This window comes from Mobula birostris, chromosome 27, assembly GCF_030028105.1.
Source record: "Mobula birostris isolate sMobBir1 chromosome 27, sMobBir1.hap1, whole genome shotgun sequence".
Lineage (NCBI taxonomy): Eukaryota > Metazoa > Chordata > Chondrichthyes > Myliobatiformes > Myliobatidae > Mobula > Mobula birostris.
In genome coordinates this window covers 6,007,527-6,017,214 of record NC_092396.1, presented here as the reverse complement: position 1 = coordinate 6,017,214, position 9,688 = coordinate 6,007,527, and the positions used below count along the sequence as shown (strand labels likewise).

General features: G+C 48.2%; 1 protein-coding gene across 13 annotated transcripts in view; it reads left to right on the top strand.

Moving 5' to 3' along the window:
* Positions 1-4,045: 4,045 nt before the first annotated feature.
* The window catches only part of samd11 (sterile alpha motif domain containing 11), a 324,620-nt gene continuing 318,977 nt past the window's right edge, over positions 4,046-9,688 (top strand). For 4 of the 13 annotated variants that reach the window (XM_072244904.1, XM_072244903.1, XM_072244902.1 and 1 more), the window contains exons 1-2: positions 4,256-5,256; positions 7,492-7,583. In XM_072244904.1, the coding sequence (XP_072101005.1) occupies positions 4,641-5,256; positions 7,492-7,583 (708 nt within the window). In that variant the 5' untranslated portion in view covers positions 4,256-4,640. Of the gene's footprint in view, positions 4,064-4,169; positions 4,236-4,255; positions 5,257-5,469; positions 5,593-5,618; positions 5,663-5,817; positions 6,073-6,169; positions 6,241-6,709; positions 7,051-7,074; positions 7,405-7,491; positions 7,584-9,688 lie in introns of those variants that run through there. The other 9 variants (XM_072244914.1, XM_072244909.1, XM_072244907.1 and 6 more) reach the window with 9 other exon arrangements.

The following is a 9,688-nucleotide window of genomic DNA, read 5'->3' as shown; positions in this document are numbered from 1 at the left end:
ACTGAAGGAGTTGTCTATTAGTGGGTCCTCAGGTGGCTGTAGGGGTTGTCTATTGGTGACCCTCAGGTGGCTGTAGGGGTTGTCTATTGGTGACCCTCAGGTGGCTGTAGGGGTTGCCTATTGGTGATCCTCTAGTGCCCGTAGGGGTTATCTATTGGTGACCCTCAAGTGACCGTAGGGGTTGTCTATTGGTGAGTCCTCAGGTGGCTGTAGAGGTCGATCTGGAAACCGCATATTCTAGACTAGGGGCTTCCAGACCTCACAAACCTGCCCCGGTTGCCTCTTGCTGATTGCCACGGTTTTTATTGTGGGAAGTTAGGGTGGTTTCCTTAATGGAGAATGCCTTGTGTAACTTTGTTTAACGTTGGGAGGCGAATGCACAGGCAGCCACCACACGGTCATTGACAGATCAGTGGCATGGAGTGCCAGAAGACCGGGGATCCTTTACTGCTGTGGCCTTCCTCCACCTTCACTGCCGCGGTGATGTGTCATCATCCTCCGCCAGCTCCACCGTTGAGGTCTTGGCTGGATCTCTCTTTGTCTGTAATCTCCCCCTTGACTTTACCACCGTGGGTGACCCTACCTACCAGGAACTAAACTCCAGACGGTATCACCCTCAGGATGTCAGAAACTCACAAACCTCTCCACCACGACAAGCTGACAATCCTTGGAGAGGAGAACATGAACCAACAATCTGTTCCTCCCTTACACCCACATTCGCAGTCCTCCAATTCCAGGACAGGCCAACTCATGATTTGCAGACATTGGGTTTAATTCCTGCTACTGCCAGCAAGGAGTTATCCCTGTGATCAAGTGGATTTCCTCCAGTCCCTCCTGATTCCGGTTGGTAGGTTAATTGGTCATTATAAATTGTCCCATGATTCGGCTAGAATTAAATTTGGGGTTTGCATGGCTCAAATGGCCAGAAAGGCCTGTTCCACGCTGTATATCAACAAAATTTCAAAAATGGTCTCCGCCTGAAACATCGACTATTTACTCTTTTCCATATATGCTACCTGACCTGATGAGTTCCTCCAGTGTTTTGTGTGTGTTGCTCTGGATTTCCAGCGTCTGCAGAATCTCTTGTGTTCAAACTTCATATCACTTGCTTGACAGGAGAAGAGAGAAATGAAAATGACCAGGATGGGAGAGGTTCTTCATTAAGCTGTTTGTGATACTGCTTTTTTCCATCTTCAGTGGAAGCCAGGAGGAATGGGAAACTTGTTTAAACTCTCCCTAAATGAAGCTCAGCTGAAGTTTGAAGATGAACCTGTGAATTCTGTTGTATCTGTGCCCATATATTCAGTGAAGTGCAAGATGGGCTGACAAGGTGGACATTGTAGTCACTCAACAACTGAGTTAGGAACAGCAGTGGCCACTCAGCTCATCAAGCCTGTCTTACTGGCTAATGAGATCTTGGCTGCTCCGCTTGAAAACTCAACTCCTACTGTGTCCTCTCTCATGAACTTCCACCTTCTCATTTATGAAGGTTCTAGCTATTCATTAATAATGATCAATAATCAATCACATCTTGTGATTTCCCAGCATTCATGACTTTCGAGAGAGACAAAGTTGCCCCATCACCATCTTAAATTGGTTTCCCTTTATATGGAACAATTACCTCCCATCCTCCCCACACTTATTCCAGTTATGAACTGTCCCCCCACACCCGCCCCCCCCCAGCCCAGGATCTTACACACTCCATGGCCATTTTATTAGGTACATTGCTACACCTCGTTAATGTGAATATCTAATCATCCAATCATGTGGCTGCAACTCCATGCATAAAAGCATGCAGATGTGGCCAAGAGGTTCAGTTCAAACATCAGAATTGGGAGGAATTGTGATCTACGTGACTTTGATGGTGGAATGATTGTTGGTGCCAGACAGGGTGGTTTGAGTATCTTAGAAACTGCTGATCTCCTGGCATGTTCACACACAACGGTCTCTGGAGTTTACAGAGAATGATGAGAAAAACAAAAAACAAAAAAAATCCAGTGAGTGAGCCCTGTGGGTGAAAACACCCTGTTAATGAGAGAGGTCAGAGGAGAATGTCCAGTCTGGTTCAAGCTGACAGGGAGGTGACAGTAACTCAAATAACCACACGTTACAACAGTGGTGTGCAGAACATCATCCCTGAAAGTACCTGTCAGCCCTTGAAGTGGATGGACTACAGCAGCAGAAGACCATGAACATACATTTGGTGGCCACTTTATTAGGTAAAAGAGGTACAGTACCTAATAAAGTGGCCACTGGGGGTAAGTTTCAATTAAGTCATATTTCACCCTTCAGAAGCCCAGCTCCAGCCCATACACGTCTCAGAACACGCCCATTCCAGAAATCGGTTCACTACGCATGGCGGCACTGTAGCACAGCGGTCAATGTTAGGCTTTACAGCGCCACCGCCCCGGGTTCAATTCTGCAAGGAGTTTGTACCGTGACCGCGTGGGTTTTCTCCGGGAGCTCCGGTTTCTTCCCACAGTCCAAGGATGTACCAGTTGATAGGTTAATTGGTCACGTGTGTAATTGGCGGCGCGTGTTCATTGGGCCTGTAATCGTGCTGTATCTCTAAACTAAATAAAATCAAAATGAATAAACCTTCACCGAAATACTTCCAACACGGCAACATCCTTCCTTAAATAAAGAAACCGATACAGGACGGGTTCGGCCTGCCCCGAAACTGAGGTTCCCACTGGTATCAGAATGGCTTGGTGTTAGCTCTGAAGGGAAGCTGAACGTTCGTCCACCCGTCCAATGCTGATTGAATCCTGAAGGCACTGTCAGGTTGTAAGAATGCACGGAGCGGGAAGAGAAACAGGCTGTCACGCCGTTATCCCTCTCTGCGGATGATCGCAGAGACCGAGGTACAGTACCCTGAACTCAAGTGAAGACTTCATGAGGGTTATTTAATTGTTGGCTACACCGTCCGTGGAGATTTGATACTGAGTGAGGGCGCAGAAGGGGGTTGCTAGGATGCTGCCTGGATTAGATGGCGTGATGAGAGGCTGGACGAACTTGGGTTGCTTTCTCTGGATCGGCGGAGGTTGTAGTGGTGTTGGGGTGGGGGGTGGGCGGGGTGGGAGGAGGAGGGAGATCTGATAGAGGTTTATAAGAGGCATAAGAGTATCTATCTTTTCCCCCAGAGTTGAAATGTCTAATACCGGAGAGCATGCATTTAAGGTGAGAGAGGGATAATTTCAAAGGAGATGTGAGGGGCAAGTTTTTACACATGGAGTGATGGCAGAATGCACTGCTTGGGTTGGTGGTAGAGGCAGACCCATTCTGGACTTTAAAGAGACGTTTAAATAGGTACATGGATGTGAGGGAAATGGAAGGATATGGACAGGGTGTAGGCAGAAGTGGTTAGTTTAGTTGGTCATTTGATTACTCATTTAATTGGGTACTAATTTAATCAAAGGGCCTTTTCCTATATTGTGTTCTATTTTTGTACGTTTAGTTTCTGAGTGGGTGGCGAATTGGACATCACTGTCATAAAATGGGAACTTGCCCTCAAATGAGCGGAGTCCGTCTGTGTTGTTTCCATCTCATCTCTATTGTGACACTGACGGGTATGGGATCCGCACGCACCGTGCAGGTGATAAACACGAGAGGTTCCGCAGATGCTGAAAATCCAGAGCAGCGCACATACACGCACAGACAGACAGACAGACAGACACACACACACACACACACACACACACACAAACACTGACAATGATGGTGGAACTCAGCAGGTCAGGCAACATCTAAGGAAAGGATTAAACAGCCGACGTTTCGGGCCGAGACACCAATCCCGATGAAGGGTCTCGGCCCCAAGCATCGACAGTCTATTCATTTCCATAGAAGCTGCCTGACCTGCTGAGTTCTTCCAGCATTTTGTGTGTGTGTCGCCCCGTGCAGACGCACTGTTCTGAATTTTTTTTAAAAAAAGAGGAACTATTTGTAAACATTGCGTTGGAGCCGAGGACAGCTCCAAACACAGAGAAAAGACTTTGGGAAAACATTTGTGGATTGGATTGAAAATCACCAAAAGTCGGAGCTCATTGAGTGTGCGCGGGTGAAGGTGGGAATATTCTTTAATTAATTGGACAGATTATGTCACTGGGTCGTACGTATCGCACCCCCTTTCCTTTCAGTGACAGCCTACGATGGTTAAATGGGCCAACTTAGCAGCGGCAGAGAGGGCAAATCATGTTTCGTCTCTGAACTAAAGCGTGACTCCCAGAAACAAAAATGTAGGTTTAAAATAAAATGTATGAGGCTTTTCAGAAGTAATAACTTGCTATGTTTTTAAAACAGAAATTCTGGTCTTTTTTAGAAATCTAAAGAGGGGGAGATTATTTTAAAGAAACTTTAACATTTTGTGGAGATTATACAACTTTTAGGAAGTGGGTTTTATCAAGCGGTCTGACACGGCTGATCCGCTTAAGGTTTATTGATGGAAAGTGTCGGGAGGGGATAACTTTATCTCGAACTGTGAGGTTAAAATCGAATTTTAAAATCGCTGCGAGTTTCGTCCTCGCCCGGAAATAAGAGAAAGGTAATCAGTTAGAAAAACGCTTCAGCGAGAAGGTGGGTCGATAGCGGATCAATAAGCATTTCGCCAAGATAATGTACACGGCGGCGAGCACCTTCCCGAGATGTCAGGTACGGGGAGACAGATTAGAGCGACGGCAGAGGTCGAAGTGTTAGATCTAAGTAAAGCGAACAAGTCATCCCTGCGTGAGCGCTGGGGATATCACGGGTCGAAACAGTTCCCGCATTTTAACGGCTTCGCTCGGAAGGAGAAACTACGGGGAGAGGAACTTGTAGCGAGCGTTTACATGAGGATGCCTGCAATCAAGAAGGAGAAAGCCGATGGGGAAATGGTCACTCGGGGGCTGCTGGACAGTCTTCCCGAATATCTGGCCCCTCTGTCCATCCCAATGGTGACTCCACACCCTGCGCCTTACGACCACATCTTCAGCCGGCGCCAGCGTGCCTTCCTGGGTCTCCCCGAGGCTGCCCACCCGGGCGACCTGATGCTGGAGCGCTTCCATTCCGTTCCAGATTTCCAGCCGATCTTTGACAACGGGGAGCCCTGCATCGAAGTGGAGTGCGGAGAAAACAAAGCCCTCCTCTACATCCATAAACTGTGCCAAGGCAGCAAGGGACCCTCCATCCGCTACCGGGGCGAGTGGCTGACCCCCAACGAATTTCAGTTCGTCAGCGGCAGAGAGACAGCCAAGGACTGGAAACGGAGCATAAGGCACAAAGGTGGGTGCATGCGAGGGTGAAGCTAGAGGGAGAGAGAGGGGAGGGGGGACAGGGAAAGAGAGAGAGAGGGGACAAGGAAAGAGAGCGAGGGACAGAGAGAAGGAGGGAGGGTGAGAGAAAGAGAAATAGAGAGAGGGAAGGTTTGTGTGTGTGTGTGTGTGTGTATGTGTGTGTGTGTGAGTGAGAGAGAGAGAGAGAGAGAGAGAGAGAGAGATCTTTGCTTCTGTCAATAGAGGGGAGGAAGAGGTTGCAATGTGATTATTGTACACTTGGGGACAGTCCGCGTCTTGAGGAAGTTAACGTGCGTAAAAGTTGGATCAGCCGCACCGGGTGCAGGTAAACTGGGCCAACAGATTGTTTGTTCAACCGATAATTGACTAACGCAAACCCAGCAGACGATCAGAAGGTGATAATGGTTACTTACACCTGACCTCTCCCACCGCCCCCCACCCGCCTTCCCCTCCCCCAGGTTACCTTGCAGCAGTGATATTTTGTTTCGCGGGGGGTGGGGGGAGAGTGGTGGTTGGAGGGATGTACTTGTCTGCCGCTGGCCTGTGAAGTTTGGGAAACGAGAGAGACGAACCAAGAAGTGAGACAGCTATTTTCTGTCTTTGGCCGGGAGTAGCCGTATCCCAGACACAGCCGTCAGGATGGCTCTGACTAAGCAGAAATGATAAATAATTGAACCTTTGTGTGTCTGTGTTTTGGGGAGTTGGGGAAAGGAGTGGCACGGTTTGTTATACGGTGCTTTCGCCGGTGAACGGCTCGAAAGTTTAAGGGAAACCGGGAAGCAAGCGAGCCCGGCCGTGAGATCAAGTGAGTTAAACGGTTGTCTGTATTCATTAACAGGAGCTGGCCGGAGGTGGAGCGGGTTGGGTGGGGGTGCAGGCTGTTGTGGAGGAATGTATTAAGAGGCTGGTTGAGCCGGGAAGTGAGGATGGAATGCGATCCCCCGCTCCCAGGGCCAGCGGTGTTCTTGATATGGTCAGTGACAGCGCCGGTAACTGCGGGCTTGGCGCGTCTCCATGCTGAAGTGCGGGTGGTTCTCGCTGGGGAGGCGTGGGTGGGACCTGCTGCCCACCCGCGGCGTTGCCGGCGCGGCTGTTTTAACTCTTGCGGTGTAGTAGTGTTGCTGGCGGGCTCTCCGTGTGCAGCTGCCCCTGGAACGGAGCCGGGCCGAGGGAGCTGTCGTCTGCTGCCGAGTGTGAGTCACTGTCTGGCTCTAGTGTGTTCTTCACTCTGGCTTGCAGTGACCCCCCGCCCCCTTACAGTGTCTCTGCGAGGGGCACCCTGACAGTGACTGGGCAGAGACACCGTTCTATGGTATCCAGTGACAAGACACTGGTCCCTATAGTAATCAGTGACTCCCAGACGATGTCTATATAGAGACACTGGTCTTTGGTATCCAGTGACTCTAACAGTGTCTCTCTGATATACAGTGACTCTGAGAGGGGCACTGGTTCCTCTGGTATTCAGTGACTTTCTGACAACGTCTGGACAGAGGCTCTGGTCCCTCTAGCATCCAGCGACCATCTGACAGTGTTTCGGCCGAGACACTTGTCTCTCTGATAATCCATTGGATCCCTGGCAGTGCCTGGGCGGGGAACACTGGTCCCTCTGGCAGGCAGTGACTCCCGGACACCGTCCTGAGAGAGTTGGTCTCGACAGCAGCCTCTCTCTCTCTCTCTCTCTCTCGCTCTGTTGCTCTGAGACTCGGCTTCTGGCGGTGCGAAGTGTCTGCTGCACTGTCTGGCTGCGCCGCGCCACTCTCTCGCAGGTCCTGCCAGTATTACGGTATTAGTCTCTCTGGCTCTTTGACTCTGCATCTGGCTGCGCTAAGTGTCTGGCTTCGGGCTGTGCTGTGCTCCCCCTCCCCTCCCCCGGTGCGCTCTTTACCAGCGTGTGCCTCGGCCTCTCCACAAACAACATTCGCCATTGTTACAAATAAGCAAAACTGCCGCACTTCCTCAAGAGTTGCGTCGCTTTAATTGGAAACCAACAATTTTCTGCTCGTGTGACAGAGCCGAGATGAAAGAGGAGGAAGGGAAATGCGCTTCCCGGTATTTTTAAGGTCGCGTTGCCGTGGTTGTGGGGATTGCTCGTAGCCTTTCCAATGTGTATTTAAGGAGGACCGTGCACACTTGAGAGGTGAATTAATAAGAATTTCCTCCTCACACAAACGCAGCTCGAATTATTTTTTTCACAGTAATTTAATTTTTTTCCTCTCTAATGCAGGGAAAAGTTTGAAGACACTTATGTCAAAGGGAATCTTACAGGTACATCCACCAATCTGTGACTGTCCCGGCTGCCGAATTTCATCTCCGGTGGTAAGACCTGCTAACTTTAAAAAAAAATTAATATACCTTTCCATCTTTGTTGTGGATGCAAAAGTATTTTATAAGAAAAGTATGTTTGGAATAGCAAAGATTCTGCACGTTTTAATGCAATCAAAATCCTGTTTACAATCGTGCTGGTTGACTATTGATAAGGTAATAACGATGTGATGATTAGTGGGGGTCTCGTTAGTGGTGGGGGGTTAATAAAAGCTCAGAAAACAAACAGCCGCGACTTTAAACTGACACGCCGGAAACCTTCGGTGGAACTCAAAACAACTGATCTTCCTTTCCTGACTTGACCACCCCCTAGTGAATGACAAACACATCTAAGCCGCCTCTCTCCTCTCTAACAATCACCAGAGTCCAGTCTCGGTCTCTTCCCAGGGGTGGAGGGTGGGAGGGATCGAGGCCGTTAATCAATTTACCGGCATCAATCACCTCCAACACCGTGGGCTATTTTTGTAAAAGGAAAAAGTTTGGCCAATTCGCTTCAAGGCGCGTTCTCTCGGTCTTCCTGTGGAAGTTTAAATTGAGTTGCTTGCACGGGCTTAGAATGATTAAACTAACACGATGGGCGACCTAAAAAGAAGGACTGCCGCAAGAAAACAGCGGTTTTGTGCAATTTTCTGTTTGAAGAATCATATAGTCGCGTTGGTGTCAGCTCAATTAAGAAAAAGAATCAGAAGTCAGTCACTTGGCCCCCGGGACTGTCCAGCCACTCAATTACTAATCAATTCTTGGGCTAGCTTCTTATTCCTTTCTGTTCCCCATCTCCTTCGACTTCCCCTTCAGAAGCCAAGGATCTGTCTATCTCGAGTCTGTATGTATTCAATGAGTCAGTCTCCAGAACTGTCCAGGAGAGAGGATTCCAAACGCGCGCACACCTCTGACAGCAGACATTCCCTCAAGATGCACTTAGCATTTAACTTTTCAAGATTACTTGGAAATTTTTATGTCTTAATAAAGTCACCTCATTCGTCTGAAGTTTAATTAATTTTGCATTCGTGCTGCATGCATTGCCACATAGCATAAACGGAAAATCTAAGTCAATGCATTTTCCACATTCAACCACTTACCTAGTTCTCAGTGTCTGGCTTGATGAAATGGCGCAATAATAATGAACCCCTCCTCTGCAGTTAGTACTTATGAGTTTGGATGTTTAGCAGCACACACAATGCTGGAGAGCATCCTAACACGCTGCATCACTGCATGGTATGCAAACTGCACTGCCGCGGAGGGAAGACATCAGCGGTACCAGCCTACCCGCCATCAAGGGCGCGTGCAGAAAGGTCAACAATATTATGAGGGATCCCACCCACTTTGCTCATGGACTGTCTGTCCCACTCCCATCAGGGAGGAGGCGACGTAGCATCCACGCCAGGGCCACCAGACTCAAAAAGCAGTTACTTTCCCCAGGCAGTAAGGCTGATCAACACCTCCACCCACTAACCCACCCCTCCACACCCTCAACCATCACTACTTTATCATTTCCTGTCAGAGTCACCTTACCTACAAACACTCCTATGCCTAGTGTCACTTTATGGCCACACAATCAACCTGTGTGGGTAAGCTATCCTATGAATTTATGTTTATTGTGTTTTTCATATTGTGTTCTTTCTCTTTGTGTGTGTTTTTTTTTGTCGAATCAGATCCGGAGTAACAATTATTTCATTTTCCTTTACACTTGTGTACTGGAAATGACACTAAACAGTCCTGAATCTTGAATCAGACAGTTTCTATGAAGGGACATGTCTTAACCAAAAGAGATTCTGCAAATGCTGGGAATCCAGAGCAACACACACAAAATGGACGAATCATAAACACAAGGACGTTGGTTATTTGTCAGTCTTTGTCTGTGTGTAGTTTTTTATTGATTCTATTTCATTTCTTGGTTCTACTGTGAATGCCTGCAAGAAAATGAATCTGAGGGTAGTATATGTTGACAAATATGTACTTTGATAATAAATTTACTTTGAACTTTTAACTTTGGACAAGAGATTCTGCAGGCGCTGGAAATCCAGAGTAACACACACAAAGTGCCGAAGGAACTCAGCAGATCAGGCAGCACCTGTGGAGGGGAATAAACAGTTGACATT